The sequence below is a fragment of the Leptinotarsa decemlineata genome, unplaced genomic scaffold (assembly GCF_025532065.1).
Source record: "Leptinotarsa decemlineata unplaced genomic scaffold, Ldec_3_MD MMD2_tig00000026_RagTag_RagTag, whole genome shotgun sequence".
NCBI classification, from domain to species: domain Eukaryota; kingdom Metazoa; phylum Arthropoda; class Insecta; order Coleoptera; family Chrysomelidae; genus Leptinotarsa; species Leptinotarsa decemlineata.
In genome coordinates this window covers 4,447,449-4,470,023 of record NW_027412539.1, presented here as the reverse complement: position 1 = coordinate 4,470,023, position 22,575 = coordinate 4,447,449, and the positions used below count along the sequence as shown (strand labels likewise).

At 34.2% G+C, this 22,575-nt stretch overlaps 1 protein-coding gene across 6 annotated transcripts in view; it reads right to left on the bottom strand.

Annotated features, from left to right (window-relative positions):
- Positions 1-586: 586 nt before the first annotated feature.
- Positions 587-22,575, bottom strand: part of LOC111507980 (uncharacterized) — a 243,898-nt gene continuing 221,909 nt past the window's right edge. For 5 of the 6 annotated variants that reach the window (XM_074171628.1, XM_074171627.1, XM_023163380.2 and 2 more), the window contains 5 exons: positions 20,404-20,978; positions 15,813-16,553; positions 11,322-12,082; positions 8,385-8,564; positions 587-3,197 (listed from right to left, as the gene is read on the bottom strand). In XM_074171628.1, the coding sequence (XP_074027729.1) occupies positions 3,020-3,197; positions 8,385-8,564; positions 11,322-12,082; positions 15,813-16,553; positions 20,404-20,978 (2,435 nt within the window). In that variant the 3' untranslated portion in view covers positions 587-3,019. Of the gene's footprint in view, positions 3,198-8,384; positions 8,565-9,036; positions 9,098-11,321; positions 12,083-15,812; positions 16,554-20,403; positions 20,979-22,575 lie in introns of those variants that run through there. The other variant, XM_023163405.2, reaches the window with a different exon arrangement.

The window sequence follows — 22,575 nt, the reverse complement described above, 5'->3', positions numbered from 1 at the left end:
ATCTGCCGCGCTTTAGTAAATCCCGAAATCCCCGCTTGGGCTGCCCTATTATAGGGTGTCTCCAAAGGCTCCAATAAATTCAATACTTCGCCAGAACACTCAGTGACACGACTATCGTCAAACTTAAACCAGTCCGTTTCGTCTTTGACCAAGGCGTAATGATGACCAGATTCAACGTCAGAACCACAGTGAACAATGACTGCATGAAGGTCTGCTAGATTGAAGTGTTCATCTACTTCGAAAAAATTCTAAAAATCCACGACTGTCAAAACCGGAAAATTGTGACACCGAAAACCCCGGCCGTGAAAAACCTTAACCATTTTGTCAACGAAGGATGAATTACATAATGAATTTTTGATTTTACGAATGTCTCACTTTTTGGTGATTTGGATAGAAGATTCATTTCAACTTTTTCATATGGGTCTTGTAATAATTTTAGCTGCTGATAGTATCTTCTGTTACTGTATTATGTAGTTGCTCTAGCTCTCAAAATGTCTTATACAACTGTGCTATCACATGATTTTCTTTATAGTACTAACTGATAAGTATTAACTTGTAGAACAGGTTAAAATAAAAAGACAAAATATACTTATAATTATTGTATAATGAGTAAATTCTACAGCTTTTCATATCGATATTGGTAAATATAATAAACTAAAAGTTTACAATTCTTCACAGTTCAACTCAAGACGATAGAAAAATGACTTGAGAGGCGCACATTCATAACGCCTTAAAAAAATGATTCAGCGAATAAAAAACAAATGAAAATTGCTCCCAAAATATGAACTTAACTTATCGGAATATCGAGTTCAGATCGTTCGATCGTAACTTTGGTAGAGATTATATACATCACATAAAACATACTCTTTTCGATTCAATATATACAAATAAATAGGTGAAACAATGCCAATACAATCTGCAAATGAATAACTAGGACAGGGGTAAGGAGATTTAAGGAAATATAGCGAAATGTACAATCAAAAGGCCACCGTCACAGATATTTGGTAAATTTTTACACAATATATATATATTTAAAGAGCGCCTCACAAAAAACGGCCTGCAGTTGATATTCAACCGCAAATGATCCTATTTGGGACAATCTGTACGTATATCACTATATACTTGCATAATACTCATGTTACTACAATATTCACTAGATTACATTCAGCAAAGTATTTTAGAAGAAGCTCTGAGGTTAAAAGTAGATTATCACATTGGCCCAATAAGTTAACCATAGAAAGCAACTCAGAAATTGCCAAGAAACCATTTTCCTTCCAAAGGAAGAGTATTAGTAAGGTAACCAAGTTTGTTCATTCACTTTGAATCTTTGAAAGAGATTGGCAACTAGGCCATCCAATGATTAAAAATTTTGTTTTCCACAAATATCCAATAAGTTAATTTTATAATGAATGAAGACTAGGAAAATTTGACTGGTGTTAGAAGAGAGATATGAAGTTCGAAAAAAAAATACTGATGGCACTTGAAATAGATGAAGAATAAGTTCGAGGCCTCAGCTATCAGCAAAACTGGTCGACTTTTTTAAAATTGATACCAGAATAGTTTTCAAAGGCCAAATGAAAGTTCGAGGCCTCGGCTATCAGCAAAACTGGTCGACTTTTTAAAATTGATACCAGAATAGTTTTCAAAGGCCAAATGAACAAACATAAATAAATAATTAAGTAGGATTTATTCGAGCTTCGGTTGGATTCCGGGTATTCCAATAAATACTGGGCCCACGCCAGATGCTCTGGTGTGCGAAAATTTCGAAAAGGAAAACTACAAAATTGTGCTGGTTACCACAGTCGAGTTTGACAAAATTGTACAAGCTCTCAGTAGAAACGTAACTATATAACTACAGTAATATGTACCATAACGTTACAAGACCCTTCACAAGAAATGTAAGCATGCACAGGAGGGTAAATTGGCCAGGTTGTTAGTAGGGCTTGTGAGGGCTCTGTAATACCGGCGAATGCAACACTGTTAAAATATCAGGATCGGTAGTTCCAGGAAAGATTGTTAGATCAGAAATTCGCTTGTCATGGCACATATTTTTTGCTGAATTCTGGAGAAATTGAACCCAACCACCGAAAGGAAAAAAGAGGAAATGATCCACTCATCAAGTTCCAATTTTACACAAACACTGCAATAAAAGTAAAACCGATTATAGAGGAGTCAGCTATTCATAATCAAAATCCAATGATTTTATAAAAAATAATTTCTTTCGATGAAATTATATTTTTGTAGAACATTTTGAAACCATATAAAAATTAAAATAAAGGCAAAATCAATACATGAATGATTGAAAAGATCTAGATCATGTTTATAAATTTCAGTTGAGCACAGTTGGAAAGAATTTCAGAACTTGTTGAGCAGATACCGAAAAGAAAACTGGTTTCATGACGTTTTCCGACATTCCAACAAAAAATAAAAATATAGGTAGATCGAATACCATACAATGGCTTCAAATTATATATTTAAGTATCCAGTACCCATTTAGTACACTAAAATACTATCACCGACGAAAGAAACAGAAAGAAGGAAAATATCAGTAACACTTACATTCACAAGAAGCGGCAACAATAAGGGAGAAAAGGGAATATCAACTATTAACAATGTTTTCGGTATAAACAGGACAGACTGAGTATATCAAATTAGAGCACCAACAACTTTGAAAGCTTACAGTCTCACAAGCCAGCATAAAAATTCAGAATAGTAAAAAGTAGACCCCGGAACAATAACACTTATAAAGAAATGTAAAAATAATGATCGAAGTATATTTACAAAAATTGAAATACTCATGTTGTGAAAGTTTTCAGTTTCTACAATATCTGAAATAGTTACTAAGTTTCTAATTGTTTTGACACACTCCAATTTGAAATACTCAATCTGCAATGTACATCATACTAGCACGGTTTCCTTAAAAAATATGCCTTACCTAGACTAATCGAATAACTTATTCATCACAAGTCCAGTCTGTATAAAAATTTACAACTCGAACATTACAACTTTTTATTTACAGTCAGAATCGTCCGGTGTCTGCTATAACGGCCGATTTCGGCACGAGACCTTTTTGAGTACCCCTGCAGCACAACAACCATTTTTCGTCGACTTCTAATACCACTCGTAACCGTTCTCCTTCGTTGTAGGATAGATGACCGCTCTCGGAAGGTAACCTGTGGTTCAGGGTTCGCACAACCCTGGAAAAGAAAATTTATGAACCATTTGAATTGAAATCATAACAGAGTGATAGAAATCAATAAATTATCAATAACGAATTTTCATTTCAGGAAATACAATAAATTAAAGTGTCATCAATACAGAAAATGTATAAAAAAAACATTTCAATTTTTACTAGGGTTTATTCATTGATTGCAAAGAAAAATATTTTGTTCGGTTTTTTTTTAATCAAAATTTCTGCTTTTCCAAACATTGTTGAAAACAATCCCAACTCTTTCAGAATTTTGTCCACTGAATATTACAATTTGATTGGAAATGAGTGGAAGAAAGTAAACATAATTGAATTTTCCAAAAGGGTAACAAGTTTTCTGAAAGAAAATACATTGAACCTTTACTATGTTCGTAGATGATATTACCATACTATAGCACGGAAAAGACGAAAACATTCTGAAAGATCTCTCTGGAGTCACAGAGAGTTAGTTACAACTTGGTGTGACTCAAATGACTTTTATTTCAACAGAAATAAAACCAACATCTTGACCTTCAAGTTTAATTACGAAAATTTGATCCGGAATGAACAGATCATAATTAACAATAGCTGCACAAAATTCTTAGGTAGATACATTGACGATAAACTACGATTTGATGATCATATAGGACCTTAAACAAAAACCTAGCCTCAAACTGCTACGCAATTAGAGTCATTTCTCCCATTGAATCATACCTAATGTACAGCATTTCGTTCTGGGGTTTTTACTGTAATCAGCTAATGAACTCAGTATGTGTCTTACAGACAAGAGTTATTAGATATCTATCCAAAGCTAAATACAAAGATCACTGTAAATAGCTTTTTCTAAAACATGGAATTTTGACCCTATAGCAAGATTGTTAATGTCCCTGCACTTGTACCTGGTCTTGAACCTGGAGCAGCAAGATTGTTAATGTTCCAGGTTCAAGTACAGGTACAAATACAACTGATTACCTGACAAAGCATAAATACGCTTTACGAAGTCTAAAAGTTAGTCATCGGACAGCAAGCCATAATGGTTAAACCTCTGAAGAAGCTAGCTACTCGCGCCAGCGAAACGTCAGGAAGAAATTCCGAAAATCCACGGCTTTCAAACTCGAAAAATAATGACACTGAAAACCTCAGCTGCGAAAGTCTAAACCATTTTGTCGTATATTCATGTATATTTACTAGCATTTAACGTCAGTTTATAGTGTATAATAACACAAAAATATTTTATCTCGTTTAGTCTGGTTTTTTTTTTGGTTCAAAGGCTTCGACCACGAGGTCTTTGGCCTGCTACTTTGAGTTTGTCTATCATTTGTTTTTTTTTGTTCGAATTTTTGAGTACAGCCCTATAGCTTTAATAAATTTTATAATTTTCATTATGACCTTTCACATTCCTTCAGAGAATTTGGTATTTCATCATACTGGACACAGTTCAGTAAGATATGTTTCACTGTTAGCCTCCGCCTACATTAGATTCCTGTGTGACCCATTCTAATGGTGATTAAAATTTGTCTATTTATGTGAGAAATTATTCTACAAAGTTTTATTTATTGTAGTAGTAGTAGTTTATTTGACCAGATTATGCAGTTTATACATTTATGGCAAGTCACAGCAAATTCACAGTAATATTAGTTAAATTAAAATTAGAAATATATATATATATATATATATATATATATATATATATATATATATATATATATAATTAAAAGAACAATTTACGTCTAGTAACAGATTATCAATATATAGTATAAGATTTAAAATTTAGACATGTGCAATATATATTAAAATACAATAAAATACAATAAAAGATCATGATTAACCGTACTTATGATAGCTCATAAGGCTTAAAGTAACTAACTGAGTCCATATACTCATCGGTACTGTAAAAGCAATTGTCTAGTAGGTAGTTTTTTTGGACTAATTTTAAATTTTTTGAATTCCAATATTTTGATAGAGTGGTGGAGAATGTTATATAGATTCAGATTTAGGGAGTTTCTGCGGCTTAAAAATAACCTGTGATGACGAGTATTTAGTAAGTCAGCTGATCTGGTATTGTGGTTATGGATGTTGGATTATTTTAGTAAAGTATCTTTATTGCGATGTATTTCTAGCAGAACAGTATAAATATATAAAGTAGGCAGAGGCATAATACCCAGACGAATAAAAAATTGATGGCAGTGGTCTCTGTATCCCAGGTTAGCCAAGATGCGTATGGCTTTTTTCTGGCATCTGAAAGCAGCAATTGCGTTAGTAGAGTTTCCCCAAAGGAGAATACCGTACGAAAGTACAGAATGAAAAAGGGAAAAGTAAGATATTCTCATAATATAAGGGTTCGTTACATGTTTTAACCTTCTCAGAACGAAGAGAGCACAAGATAATTTGCGAACAGCAAGGTCAAGATGATTTCTCCAGCTTAATTTGTCATCAATCGTAATGCCTAGAAACGATACATTTGCCCCCTCGCGATAATTTGTATTTGTGGAGACAATCAAATTTTGGGTTTTTCTTTCATTCAATTTGAGTTTATTCTTCGTGAACCAAAGCTAAGCTGAGTTTTGTACTGTGATGACGGAGTCTTTCAAGTTAGTGTAAGACTTGCTTGAGCAAATAATTGTTGTGTCGTCAGCGAATAGAAAACATTTAGTAGGTGCCATGGCGTGGCATAAGTCGTTTATATACACAATAAATAAGAAAGGTCCCAAGATTAAACCTTGAGGGATGCCATGCTCGATTTTTTTGAAATCAGATTTTACATTGTTTAGCTCAACACACTGAAATCTGTTTGTAAGATATGAACGAAGGAGTTCCAGGGTAGTGCCCCTTATACCATAATAACTTGGTTTTTCAATAAGTAGGGAATGTGATATAACCACATCTTGGGGTGCCGCAAAAACCTTGAACATAATATTTTGTCTTTAAATTTTCAAACTTTCTAGAAATATATTCATTTTAAGGATAGTTTATGTTTACTATTTCAATTACATAAAAACTACGCCTAATATTTATTAAAACATGAAAATACTGTTTGTTAAAAAAATTTACTTTTTTGGCTTTGTTGTAGTAAGATATGGGTAAATATGATATTGTAATGATTATTTAAAGTACTTAGAAAGTCTCCTTTTATTTTTATAATACAGTGATAATATTGAACCAAATGAGAGAGTCGAAAAGGTATTATCCTAAGCAATAAAGTCATAATCATTGAGATAAGCACACACATTTATTCATAAAATGCAAATAATGGATAAATAAAACATTATAACAAAGCTAAATCTATATTCAATGTTCTCAATTACATTTTAGGCAAAGTTTTCCTTTGTTTCAAATTTTGGCGTCATTTTGTGTGAAGCACTTCTGGCTTTGACAAATCCATTTCTTTCTTCTAGACCACAAACACAAGAGTGATAATTCTGTTACAAGCTTGAATACTCTTTCCACTGCTTGTGTATGACAGGAAAAACGAGGAAAATCAATAGAATGCGTCAGGCCATCTTCTCTAGCTTCACTTATGTACTTGGCTACATCCTCATCAGTTACGCGCTTTGTCATCAGTGGTTCTGTGATTATTACATCAGCCCAATTGATCACAAACTTCCGTACCTTATTCTTCTGTTCTTCAGAAGTCGTCGGAGGCCTAACTTCCTTATGTGTTTTCTCTCTTGTCGAATCACCTTTAACTTTCGATTCTCTCTCTGGTTCAAAATCTTAGTAACCGACTTATCGTGTGTGCTGATACACATTTTCTTATCAGTTCTTTGATCTATTGAAAACTTTTGTTCAAGCACAGGTATATTTTTGTCTTTCGTACACTTACACTTGATACCAAAAGTAGTTGGACTACAGTAGGGATGAACTACAATGTCTAACAGGCCTTCTCTCAGGTCACTGTCATTTGAATCATCATATGCAGACTCGGACTGTTGGAAAACAGTGTCTGTCGCCTCTGTTTGGAAAATAATGAAACAGCAGAGCACATACTTTGTGCCTGCTCCGCCGGGGACCAAAATCAGGTTTTCAGAGTTTGGCAGAGTCGTACTTTTACCATCTGACCTGGAATACCAATCACCATACAAACTAATTGGCTGGGTTCATTTAGTAGAGTGTGAATAGGTGTGAGCCACAATAAACCCTTTTGGGTTGCGGTGGAGGATCGAATTGACCCACTCACTTTTGACCTAACCTAACACTTACACTCTGAGAACAACTTGCACTCGCAAGGTGTTATATTCAATTAAAAATTTGTCTACAGCTAAATCATAATTTTTTGTGCCTTTTCTTTCCTTTGACCTCAATATATTTCCATACTTGTCATGATATGCTTTTCTCATTTGCAACATACGTGTATGAGACACTGTAGGAATTGATGCTTTGACAGCATCTCTGCCATCTCATTAACAACAAACTTGTAAGTATTATGCAAATACACTAAAGGTCTATTAACAAATTATTTACTGACACTACCAACACAATCAAAATTAATCATTCGCAACTTGCACTTCACAACAACTATTTGTGTCTTACACGAACACTTGGACTGGACTATAACCTCTGAAGCATAGAGAGACAAGTCACAACATGAAACAGTACACTTCCCCTTCCGTCTACTTGCTTCAGACAAGCAGTAACACGCCAATCACTCTAACCGTACATATTATTTCACCAACTATTATCAGCTGTTAGCTAGTGCATCTTAGTCACCTGCAACTGCTATTTTTAAGCAGAAATGGAAAAATACAAATTTTTTTGCAGATCCAAATGTATTGAAGTTTGTTAAATTTCACTAATTTCCAACCCTTTGCGGCACCTCTTACTCTACTTCAATCCTGTTCAAACTTTATAATTGATTTAATAATAGCAAAAGGCAACTTTTTATCGCTATTACATATCGAAATTTAAAACAATATTTTTCGTTCTACCCTAGACTACATTGTTGGCATATTGGTTGTCTTTCGTTTGGACTGTTTATAGTCTTTATGTTTTGTGTAAATATTTTCATTTTAGTATTCAAAATAACTAAAATTTTTTTTCTGCGGGTTCACAGAATTGTTTTATTTGTATATTTTTCAACGATTATATACAATTTTTGAATTGTCACACAAAAAAATGAACTACCCCACTCTATTTCTTTTGTAGATTGCATGACAAGTTTCAAAGCTGAAGTATAAATTAGTAATGAGCAATTACTCACTTGGGTGTCGTAGAATGACTGATCGGTTTCCTACTCAACGAACTAGATGCTGCTCTTCGAGGAGGAGTGATTTTAGAAGTCTTTCCATTCTGATTTGCTGCTTTGTAAGGTAAACTACTAGGTCTTTGCACGTGTCTAGGAGTGTCATGAGGGTGTTCTAACTGGTCCACTCTGCTTGTCCTGCAAAGTGAAAATCAAACCAAAAAACGAATATGAAGTGATCACACAGAATTTGTTAGTGAGATGAGCATTGGAATGTTTGGTGAAGTGAAATTTCGGAAAATGTCGTAATTTGATTGTACATTGATCTATAACTTTCACCTCATAAGTATAACCAATTGGTTTAATCAAAATTAGTTAGCAGAAGGTTGAAGCCCTTTATACTGGTGAGAATGAGTGTGAAGCACTAAAATTTGAATCAGTTTCTAAAAACTTCTATGATAAATTAGGACATTTACTAACAAAGCATGATAAGAAACACGACAAGTAGAAATATCAAAACTTATTGACTGATACTCATTAATTACGTTAGTTGATGATTTTAAAGCTGCAAGAAATTATAATTTTTGTTCTGTCAGTAGAGTGTTGATGAAGATTTGTTAATAGATGAAGAACTGATTTTCTTGAGCCAAAACTGAAAAACTAAACTCACCAATTTACAACCACAGCTTTTAGATTTGGCTAGAGGTATCGAATTTGGGCGACCATTTGTCCTGATTAAAATGTATTTATTATTGTTTCGTCTTGAGTTCTCACCCAAGATTTGTGACAGTACCGAAAAGTAAAATTAATCAACCTTCAACAATTATCAAATATGCGGTATATTCTTGGTATCTTAGTAAAGTGAGCTCTCGATAAAAATAATAATTGTCCAATACAGAAGCTGTTGCTCCCATACCGCAGAATTGTAACACTTTTCTCTTTCCTCAACAATTAAGTTTAATTATACTTTGTTAAAATTCTGGTGTGTGTGAGCACTGTTTGCTTTGGTTCCAGGTCTATCTTTCAGAGATAGCAGTAATTAAAATATGATAATTTGGTTACAAAAGTTTCCTGATATTTATTCGATATCTGATTTGGATGTCAATGATATCAAATAAATTGTTTCTAATTGATTCGGCCGTTACTTGATGAAGATCCATAGTAATTTCAAAAACTACACCTCACGATTTGATCTCCACAAACTTTATTCAATAGTGATTTAAAGCTACTGTATTAGTGAAACATGTCATGATATGTTTGAAGGTGGTCGACAATGTTTCGTGGTGTATTTCATCAGTTCGGACTTCCATTGTGTAATATAATAAAAATTGATTTGAAAACCCTGAAAAAAATTTAAAAAATTGAAAAGATTAACCAAAAATAACAACATTTATTAAACAAAAAACTGAAATTAGAAATAACATGCAAGCAACAACCAAACAATTAAAAAAAAGATTAATTAATGAAAGCTGAAAAATAAAAATTGAAAAATATTATTAACAATAACAAAACTTGTTATTTTCGGTTAATCTTTTTAATTTTTTTTCAGGGTTTTCAAATCAATTTATATTATATTATACAATGGAAGTCCGAACTGATGAAAAATGTCATGATATATTTTTAAAATGAAGTTTGTGGAGATCAAATCGTGAGGTGAAGTTTATGATATTAAATTGTTTCTGAAAGATTCCTTTTAAAAAAGGAGAATATAGGAAAATTTCGTGGTGAAAAAGTCGAGAGAGAGGCATAATATAACACCACCGCCACCCAAGTTAGAATGGGTTTATTTTTTATTTCAGTATACCTGTAGAACATTTCTTCAATTTTGGTTGAAATTTGAAATAATTGATTTTCTGCAACTTCTATATCCATCAAAAAGTTTTATTTGGGTTGATTCAATAAGGATATATTTTTGGTTAACATACAATTACTTGACCTGATATACAGAGAGCCACTGTTGCATAAAGAAAATTATTATGATAAAAATACAAATTTTACGAAGAAAAAGCTATGTTTGGTAATTGCTCATAATAATCAATAGAAATTGGTTCCGTATGCACAACAATGAAATATTGGGTCACAACTTGAACCCATTTAGTCAAAAAGTTAAGTGACTAAATAAAAAAAAGTGAAAAATCCTTAAAATGGTTATGAATGACCTCTGACTGAAGCTGCGAAGATTGAAAGAAGTGGTATGTCAAAAAGGACAGTAAATAACACGACTAATGATTTGAAAATAAAGCTTTGCACAATTTCATAAAGGATGTTTCAATCCAGTGTTTCAATACACATTAACAGACATTGACTATCAGCTGAGACAAAAACACGGTTGAAATAATAAAATAACAGCATCAAGAAAAAAGAGACGCTTCCTGCAACAATTATAATCAAGTAATACTGCCAAACTTTTATTTATGCAATAAACCCATTTCCACAACTGTTTTGTTTTATTTAATTTCAATGGTCTTTATTTCAGAAATTAACAATAATTTAGAAAAGACAAAAGTCCTAACATTATTTCAGTGCTCTAGACTTTCTAGGTTTTTCATAATATTTGGTTTTTAAATATGTGAATATATTATTATGATAAATGGACCAAATTTAGTGGCAGAAGATACTGAATTAATTTGAATCATAGAATGTTGTCAAGTTTTAAAATAGTTTGTTCTGATGAGTTTATTTCGATGAGAATCAACAAGAACCTTCAACTAATTCAATCAAGCCCTTACAATATAATCTGGAAACAACTGAATTGAAGCTATGATATTAGTGATAGACTGCTCAACTACTAATTCAACTAATTTTTAATTCCATGTTTTTTATAATACAAGATCCGGCAGGTTTAAAAAGAAAAAGACAAATTGCTAATAACTCTCAAGTAATGCAGTAAGCCCAGTTTTCACGATAATTATTGTTTAATCCATCATAAATAAATTATAAAAATTCAATCTTTACCTTGTACTGGGCCCTGCCCTAATCATTGGTGAACTCTTGGTGCTAACCAACCCCTTAGTGATTGGACTACCCTTTCCACATGGAGGCGTTGTAACCTTTTTCGCAATATTAACACCTCCTTTGACGACCGGAGAAACTAGTACTGGAATCCCCGACGGTTTCACAGGTGACGATATCGGCCTAGGTATCTTCGATTTGGTCACATGTGTAGGCGATGGAGGAGGAGACTCTGTAGAGTTCTGCCCGCTCAGCATCTCCCACTTTTGCTGCAGCTTTTTGAACCTCCTTCCGTTAATCGGTTTTTCATCTGAGAAGTTCGAGTCCAGAGACTCTGGCTCACACTCCTCTTTGAGTGATGGTACATTCTCGTCGCTTCTGTCTTGCCGTTCGGGATTCTCCAAGCTGTCCGTATATTCTTCGTCTTCCTTTGCTAGTCTGTCGTAAGCTTGGTAAAGTTTCGAGTTTAAAGCGATGCTCGACCACCTCTTCCTTGCTATATTGTTCATGTCTTCCCCGAGTTTGAAGGAGGGTCTAGAATTTGCGCTTGTATCGACGCACGATCTGGGTCGTTCCTTATCGCTGCGAGGTTTCAACTTAGAGGCAGGAGGGGTATCGAGAAGATCGGGTTCATTGTTTATAGAACAGTTGCGAACCGTGTTTGCTGTGGAAATATCTTCCGACTCAGAGTTTGAACGGTTACTGGGTGAAGAGAGGCCAAGTCTCGCAGAGCTGAACTGTTTGAAATTTGGGGATGGTGAGTGCTATAACAATAATGAAAAATTACTATTGTGAAGTAATAAAAAACTATGAATATTTTTTCTAAAACTGAAGAGACCCAAGAAAATGATTGTAAATAAATGAATGAATTTATTAATCCCAAGAAACATTACATGTTTATAGTAGGGACAATGTAACATACAAATAAAATCAAAATATGCTTTATTACCCAAGATATGAACATCTTATTGGCAAAGTCTAGTAAAGTAAAACATGTATATGGGACAATTAACAAATATAAACTATAAAATAATGCTTAGAGACAAGAGCAGAGTATATGGACAGAACAATATTAAGTCCAGCTGAACAGATACAAATATAAGTACATGAATTTAGGTAAATGTAAATATATAATGCTACATAATGAACATTGATAGCCATTTCGTGTTGGTTTCAATAACTTGTTTACACAAAGCTACATGCTAATTACTCGATAGAGCCTTGGTAGAATTCATCCACACTATAATAGGGCCTCCCAACAAGGAATTCTTTCACTTTCTTTTCATTATATATTCGCCTTAAATTAATGGGAAGGTGGTTGAATAACTTCTTGCTATTGAAAATAATAGAATTTTGTGTAAGGGCTAGAGAAGGGAAACGGAGTAAGACTGACGTGTACTATAAGTTGAGGTGTTACTAAATTGATTTTTATATTTTTTTTGGATAAGACACTGTTTCCAAAATAAAAAGACATACTAAGGTCAGAATTTTTTGCTTCACAAATAATGGGCGGCATGAATCCCTGTAGCTAGCCTTGCATAAATATCTGATGGATCTTTTTTGTAGAGAGAATACCATATTGAAACGAAATTTTGGACAATTTTCCCAGAAACAAATTCCATAATGTAAATAGGACTCAATTTGTGCAAAATAAACTGATCTTGTAATAGTAGTGTCTAACTCTCTTGCAACAACTCTCACTGCATGACATCCTGCTGCTAGTCTTTTACATAAGTAGTCGACATAGGCATCAAATTTTAGATTTTCATCAATGAAGAGCCCTAAAAATTTTCCAAGTGTACTTCCCCTATGTTACATCTAAACGTGACCACATTTGTTTTATCGATGTTGAATGATAAAAGATTGGAATCACACCACTCTTTAACCCTTCTTATGTCGACAATGATTTGATCAAGTAAATTGGAGGCGGTATTGCTATGCCAGAGGATAGTGGTGTCGTCAGCGAAACATGTGAATTTACCACTTATGTCAACATGGACCAAGTCATTGACATAAATGAGAAACAACACCGGTCCCAAAATGGAACCTTGTGGAACCCCACTGCCAATGAAACGTTCCTCTAATGAAATTCCATCTAATAGAACATTCTGCCGCCGATGAGAAAGGTACGACTCAAACCCAAGTAATGCCGATCCTCTAAATTCGTAAACTTCCAGCTAGCGAAGAAGTAGCATGTAGTCTATACACTAAAACATTATAGCACAGTATTCCGTAATTGAGTTTTAAAATGATACAAGAAGATGTTAAACATCTCAAGATCAACGTTACTATTGGCTAATCGTAAGATTCTTGAAATGTAGCTATTGAATGTGTGGTTCAAACGATAAAATGGTACATAAAATGTTTGTTGCTATCGAGTTGAGCGGTTTTGAACATGGGTTTGCCGTTTGATAAACCCTAGCATTTTCATGGCTTTATGGATAGCCGTTGGTATATGTAGATTGAAGCTCAAGGTGGGATCAAGAACAACCCCAAAGTCTTTTATTTGATTAACAGTGGCAGAAGGTAAATGGGATCAATAAAAGCGCATGACATGGCACTTTGTGGCATTCAAGTCCATGCCATTTGAGGAGCACAAGTTTGATAGATTGTCAAGGTCAGACTGGTTAGTACACTTGATTAGTCTAGAAATATGTATTTCATTGCTTAACACAATCTTCTGCCCCGCAGCAAAGGGTGTTAAAATACCCCTACTGAGTGAAGTATTAACCATGGAGTTGGGAGTCCTCCTAAATGACGACTTCATCCTAAGGTGTGTGTATCCAAGACGAAAGAACGTACAACTCTGAGCCCGCTCAGTATCTCAACATAACCTTCGAGATACGACGCAACTTCTTGTCATCGAAAGTCTTGTCATGGTAATGAAAGGCTGAGCCTTGATTACCCTTCTTTCCATAGCTACTGGTGAGATTATTTATGGATCATGAACTGTGTGTTCCATCAAGCGCTCACAACGATCAAAATGCTCCTTTAGCAGTTCGCGGTCGAAGTGGACGTTGAGAATATTACAGTGCAGTTTCTGAATTGTTTTTGACATATGACATGCATGGTTCATCTTCCTTGGAGTGGATTGTTCTTCATCAGGAAATGCAGTCCTGCAGTAGGAGACGACTACAGCGTACCAGCCCGGATTTTCTTTCCCTTCTTGAGGGTTTGCGTTTTTGAAATGAAAAATTTATTTTTGTTTTCAATGGGAATAGATTATAATATTCCGTCTCTTGTTTACTATGTAGGTTACATTATTACCTCTCAAGCCACCTATTAAGTACCATAACAATATGCGGTCCTGTCACTCATGTAACATAGTGGAATCAATCCAAAATTAGAAAGATATATTCTCATGGGGAAAAATCCAGTCGGTATCCGAACTTCCATTGCTGTTTAAATAATTCAAAAGATATTTTTACGTATATTTCCTGTATTTTTAATGATGTACAACTGCAGAATTCAGCTGTGTATTTCATGAATCCCACATCAACTGTATGTTCAATATGACTTCATGATATTACAAATTCAATGTCAGTGATAAATTGTATTTTTAATGGGTGTTGTCTCTTCAACATCCTTCCTAGTTGATGGTGTTCACATTTCTCCTTACTTTGTTGAGCTCTTAGCATATTCTTTATGACTGATAAGATATATATGTATAGCCAAGTGTTTGGACCACTGTAGACCACTCTCCATTAAGAATACTAACAATCTACTGCATCTTCATTCTAGAAACAGTATGTCTAATTCTTTCCGAAAGAATATATAACACCCGGCAAAATGCCAAAATACCTCTTCCAAAGCTAACTTCTACGTTAACAAAAAATTCCATAATATTTGAAACTCTGAAGATATCCAATCATCTACCATTTGAAATGACAAGTATAATAGTCAAAAACATTCCGAAAACGTGTGAAGGAACTTTTACTCACGAAAGCATATTATAGCTTGGAAGAATATCTTGAAGACAGATTTTGAGTACCTGAACCCTTGAGGTCGAACCGACTGATTTATTTATTTTATCTATACATGTAAATCAATTCTTAACTGCTTTGTAGAATCTTATGTCCTATCTACATGCAGCATTAGGATCTATATTATTCCATTGTTACTGTGAATTGACTGTTTTTTAATTTATATAAGCTTTGTTAATAAGATTTTTTTTTCTTTCGACAATAAAGTACATTTTTGATTGATTGATTGATAGATACATACATCATTTTCAACTTTCAAATTTTTACCCTTTTACTATGTAATAATTAGCTTTTTATTGTATTGTATATTGCATTTCACATTTATATGACTTGTTTTCTATGTAATCATCATATGAAAATAAATTGATGTTGTTATTATTGTTATCTCTTACATTTTTTGAGACATTCCTTCTATTGGTGGATGAATTCTGCATATTAGTTTTTATATTGCCACAAACATGAAGGATTACTCAACTCCTTGTGCTGATAAATATTGAAAATAAGATCATACCTTATGAGTAGGACTAAGCGGCTGATGAAAAGAATCCATCCTCTTGAAGCTGAGATGCAACTGCTTGAACTCGAATAATAAATCCAGCTGAAAAGGCAAAAATGCAAGCGGTTGCAAAGCGGCGATCATGGAGTCCAGTAAAGACCGAACGTTCGCCCCACCGGTATGGGACATCACCATCAAAGAATCTGCAGTGTAGTGTTTCTTCAATATACTCTCCCTCGTTCTGAGATAACTAGCCCACGCATCTAAAGATCGGACGTTGAGCAGGCCAAAGACAAAGGCATTGAACTTGACTAGACCCTCAGTGATGACATCTTCGCTATTTATCCTCATGACAAGCTCGTTCAAAGCCTTTGTCAAAGGACCCTGCTGCGCAGAAGCCTCCACGACCTGCCAGACTGAGTTATTAATAGATCCGAAGCTGGTTTCTAAGCTTGGCTTCAGCCCGTCGCTGAGAACTGCGTAGAGCGCTGGGCAAAGCGTGGTGAGGGCCAGTTTGGCGCATGCAGGATTCATGCTGGCGTCTCCCAATGCATTTAGTTCCAATTGATTGGATGCAAGCGAGAAATGGTGCATTAGTTGTTCAACTGAGTCGGTGACGGCGCTGATAAGGGACCGTTTCTGGATAAGGTTGTCTGACAAGGTCTTGCTCAGATGGATGGGAGTGGTTTGTGGACTAGAATAGTTTGGACTGTTTTCGTTTTCTTCACAAATTGGCATGTCGACCAAATTTTTAGCCTGAAATAAGAGATGAGTGATGTCAGGCCTTTTTGAGGAAGGAATGCGTATTAAGAATATGTGAAAAAGTGGGAAATTTCATTTCATGGAGTACAAAAACAAGAAATAATGACTCATTATTTCAATTATTTGTGATAACAATCAAATGCTGTTTCAAAAGTTATTTTCGTTTTAATATCATGTGTTTTCGAAGCTCCATATCTCAATAAATATTCACTCTACTGATCAATAGAAAATTTTATACTCTATACCAATTGTTTTCAATTTTCAGTTTTTTGCCTTTTTCTAGCTTGTTACTATATTATATTGTTAAGTGATTTTCGGTAAATTTTTCTCTACGAATTCAAATTGACACAAAGCTGTACGGAAACAACCTGAAAAATTAACCAGTCAGTTAATGAACGCACTGTTCGAGGTTGATTTGCGTAATTTCGCTTCGGAGATTTTAGCCTTGAAGATGAACCCCAAAGTGGGGTACCTACATTAACCCAGAACGAGGATTTGGGGACCCTGGTGGGGACTGACCCATCACAAACAGTGCGTGAGATGGCGAAAAAACTAGACGTCAGCTCCCATGCAGTGTTTGATGGTTTAAAACGTATTGGAAGGGCCAGGAAGCTCAGAAAAAGTGGGTGTCATACGATTTGAACGACCTTATTTGCTTTTGCACAACCAAAACGAAGCTTTTATGGATCGGATTGTCACGTGTGCTGAAAAGTGGAACCATCGACGAAATGTACCGAAAGTTGCGTCAGCAGCAGCCAGTATTAGTCCGATCCTGCTACACGACAACGCCCGTCCGCACGTTTCACAAATCACCGTCCGAAAATTAAACGAATTGAGCGAAGTTTTGCCTCACCGAAAGTCTTTAATAACCTTTGCTAGATTAACATGTTACAACTGCATAATAAGGCTACTACTACTGTGCCGCACTGATGTATCAGTTGCAGAAACTACAAAATCGAGGTATGAGAATCATTTTGAAATGCAACCAGTATACCCCTATTGACTTTATATTGAATACTCTACACTGACAGCCGGTACATAAAAGACTATATTATTTGAGCATTATTTTTATTTTCAAGATTACAATTGGTATACAACCAGCCTATCTCAGCAGATATTTAGTTCGAAATATTATTCTTCACTCATATAGATAGATAGATAGATTTTATTTATCCTTTGTGCTACATCACATAGATGGGATACGTCAAATAAAATCTTGATTGGATACATATAAAAAGTAATTACAAATAGTATAATATATATACATACATACACACATATATATATATATATATATATATATATATATATATATATATATATATATATATATATATATACAGTACATAATAAAATATAATAAAATAAAATGAAAAATATTGTAAAAAATATTAAATATTTACAACATCAAGTAAAAATTCGTCAAGTGTATAAAAGCAATTTGTCGATAAAAATGACTTAAGTTTTTGTTTGAAGGCAATTGGTGGCAGTGTCTTTACACTGTATGGCAATTTATTATAAATACTCGTTCCAACAAACACAGGAGACTTTTCATATTTTGTATAGAGGTGTTTTCGAGTTGTGAGCATATAGTTTTTTCTAGTACTATATTTATGTACTTCCGATCATAGGTCAAAGTGCCTTTTATTTTCATGGATATATGTCATGAGTTTTAAAATAAATATGCTTGCACAGTTAATATTTTATTCTCTTGAAATATTCCTCTATAGGACATTCTGTAATCAAGGTTAAAAATTAATTGTAGCAGTGCCTTTTGTTTTACGAATATTCTGTCAATTTCAATGGCTAATCCCCAGACAGCAATTTTGCAACATACTATGGAGTGAAATTTTTCGTAAAAAACTGTCAGTAGAGATTTGGTATCTAGTTTACTTTTCAGTGATTTTATTAGGTAATACGATTGGTTCAGTTTCTTAGATGTAAAATCTATATGTTCTCTCCATGTGAAAAGGGAATCAATCATTGTTCCTAAAAACTTTGTACAAGTTGTTGATCTCAGAGATTCGTTGAGAAAATTGAAAGTGAAGTTATGTAGACTCTGAGGAGAATATGCAAATTCAATACAGTCTTATTGACATTAACAATCAATCTGTTTTCAAAACACCACTCACTGAATTCTTGTAGTACAGTGTTGACTTGGGTATTCATTTCATCCGGCGTTTTGCTCGATAAGATGATAGACATATCATCTGCATAAAGGTACACATTACCATAACTTATGTCATCAGGAAGATCATTGACATACAGTAAAAGTATCAGTGGACCAAGAATACTACCCTGTTTCTGTTGTAACAGAATAATGTATTATTCTGTTTCACTTTGACATATCGATTAGTTAAGAAGGACACGATGAGCCTATTGATATTGCCTCTGATACCAATGTTGAAGAGTTTTTTAGAAATCATTTCATTACTCAGAGAATCGAAAGCTCTACTTGTCCCACAACGACTTTTTTCTCATTGATTGAATCATGGATTTGTTGAACCCATTTGAGTGTTGCTGTTTCCATTAAATGTTTTTTTCTAAAGCCATGTTGGCACTTGGTCATCAAGTCGAATCTTTCCAGGTAGTCATTTATTCTGCGCAATATAATCAAGGACATGTAATAAATTTAATATATCCCGAACAAACTATGAGAGCGGAATGAATTCATTGTTCTTTAAAGGTCTAGATAGCTTTAATAAGTTACCTGATGAAATAAAACATGTAAGTTCCTTAAAAGTATTAAAGAAATTGTTATTAGAATATATAAAATTATTATAGATACATGACGTACTGCAAAAATTATATATGTATATAAATTATTTATATATGCATAACTATATATTGTAGGATTTAGGATTCCTACATGGGGAGTATGTAGAAGTCTACATACTCCCCAGACCTCTCCCAACCGACTACCATTTTTTCAAGTACTTCAATAACTGTCTCACCAGAAGAACCTTCGCCAATCAGGACCAGGCAAAAACGGACTTCGTCGACTTTATCAAATCCCAAGCACGCACTTTTCATGCCAACGGAATTTATCAACTTGTGTTATGTTGGGAAAAGTGCACTGATTCAAATAGCACTTATTTCAATTAAATTGAATTCATATTCACTGAGATATTACAGTTCAAAGTAGACTCATAAAAACGGATAAAACTTTTGAAAAAACCTAAATTGTATTTATACCACTTGACGTTGCTATGTCCTATTTGTTGATTTTATGGTAATGAAGAGAATAATTTTTAGCCAAAATCCTAATATACATTAGTCGAAGTTATGATCTGATATCTAGGATTATCGAAAATTTTAAAATCAAAATACACATTCAATGAAAGCATAAACTGAAAGAGGTTTGTTTATACCATTCACCTTTTAAAAGGTGAATGTGCATTTGTAACAAAAAAATGAAAGGAAATTTATGTTGAAATCAGCAATTCTTTCCCAATCAATTAACAGATCAATTATGAATTCATCAACTCGGAATTTCAAGTAAAAAATTTTATACCACAACAAATTTAACAAACAGTATTTTGTTAATTTGTAGATAACGAAAGGCAAACATTTTACGTGTCAGAATTACAATGTAACATCACTATCATTCAAAATTTCAAAATCAAATTACACATTTTGAAGATAAAAAGAATTGTTTGATTTTAAACAACAAATGTAGATTAACGAAATATATTATTCTACAATTACATGTCCCAATTTTCTCAACATCATCAAAATTGAAAAAAAAAGGAGAATTGTCAAAATCAAGTCAAAGTTAATATAAGGAAACATTCAAGTCATTCCATTAGTTCAGTATCATTCAATTATGAAAAAAACAACTCACCTGATGATTCTTCTGATGAAGGAACGCGGAAACGTTGGGTGAATTATTAGGAGGAATGAAATGCTTCGTTTCCAAATGTCTCGGTAACAAGTTGACTTTCTCGGCGAAACTCACACATTTTTTTCCTCCAAAGTGCTCTGAACCTTCCTGATTAATTTTCAATGCCAAAAACTTGCTAACATATGAACGCAGCTGTGTCAAGCTTCGTTCTGTGTTCTCCTCATCCGAATTCGATATGCCACTCAGTTTCAAAAACTCTTCGAGTTGGGCCATCTCATCTGTGCTGATGTTCGAGAGGAGAAAATCTGTCTTGTGTCTGGACAGATTTTCAGGGTTCTCGTCCAAGCTGCTGCTGGACGTGCCCGCATCAACACCTTCGTCTTCCGTTTCAGACAATCTTTTATTTCTTTGCATAAAGTAGGGATCAGGTAAAGATTTACGTTTGTGGGATGTTTCTTCAACATTCTCCTCCTCGCTGGTTTCGTACATGCTGTAGCGCTTCGTCACGTCAGTTTTATCGATGCATCTTCTTAGAATTCCTCTCGGTAATGGCGGTCTAGGAGGTATATTTTCACCTGGAAAACCAGTAGAAAAACTACTCAAAAATTAAGAAAATGGGGAATGAAAAAAATAATTTGTAAGCCGCTTTGGGATCACAAGTTCGACTTTGATTCCTAAAAGATATTGTAAAGGAAACGAAATTGAAGATCAAAAAGAAAGTTGGCCATGAAAACCATGAGTATTCCACCAAATCCTATATTTGTGGATATAAACTAATTTCTGACTTCAAAAAAGTTCTTTGATAAGTTATTCAGCTGCGGTATTCAGTACCAATAACTACTTGGAAGTACAATACTTGGTAATGCACTCACTCAAAGTAATTTCATAAAAATGGTACTTTTACTTGAATTATTTCATGTGGAATACTGGTACTGGAAATATTTCAAGTACTTTGGAATTGAGAGTACTGGTTCCTGAGATCTAAACACTCAATCCTAAGTTACTGGTATAAGGTACTTATAAAAATTTGTACTTTAAGTAATGAAAACAGAAGCACATGAAAAGACTTAAAGAATTCAAAGAGAAAAGTATGTCAAGTACGCAAATTATTTAGTACTAAGTACTCACGGTTCTTTTGATCATTGCTTAGAAGTTAGTTGGCTGATTGTATGTCAATATACACAGTGGCAGAAATATTACCTGGTTGATATTTTTAGTGGAAATCATAACATGTCACTAATTTTGATTACATAAAAATTTATTATTAAAATTTGACTGAACAATTAAAGGAGGACAGGTAGGTATGATGTATGTTCAAAAAATAAGCTTAAAGTTTCGCGGGCTACGTACATTTCGATTAGCAATTTCCATTAGTAAAAAATGGAATTAAGTGCTCAAAAACTCCTGAAATGTTAACAGTGGCATATGGTGATGACTACTCTGAGTCAGAAAAATGCTTACAAGCAGTACAAGCTTTTCACAGAAGGCGAGAACATGTGAATTACAAAGCTCGTCCTGGATGCCTCAGTACATCAACAATCGATGAAAATGTTGAGAAACCGAAGAAAATTGTTATGAAGAATCGTCGAATTACTATTAGAGAAGTTGCTGACGATGTCAGCATATCAATTGGCTCATGCCATGCAATTTTTTCGTAAATTTTGGGAATGAAGCATGTGGCAGCATAGATCTTTCAAAAATTGCTGAATTTTGACCAAAAAAACCGTCGCATGAGCTTCGCTCAGGAATTGTTGAATGACGTCAACGACGATCCAGATTTGCCTAATAGGGTCATAACTGGTGACGAATGATGGGTTTATGGTTATGACATCAAACCAAAGACCATTTGTCCCAATAGAAGAGCCCAGGAGAGCTGAGACCAAAAAAAGCACGCAAAGTTTGATAAAATTTCGAGGTTTTGCTCACTGTTTCGTTAGATTACCGTGGCGTAGTGCATCAGGAGTTCTGACAATACATTGGTTTGATAACAGGATTGAGCGTTGAAGAACTAAGGAACCTTTGCTCTTGATTATATATCTATATCTACTTTTCAGACTCAGGGTCGGATACTTTAGTTACTTCTCGATTCATAAAGGGGTCCCAAGAGTAATTAAGTATGCAGAGCCTCACATTATCATTACAAGGCTTTCTACTAGCGATGTGCCGAGTACG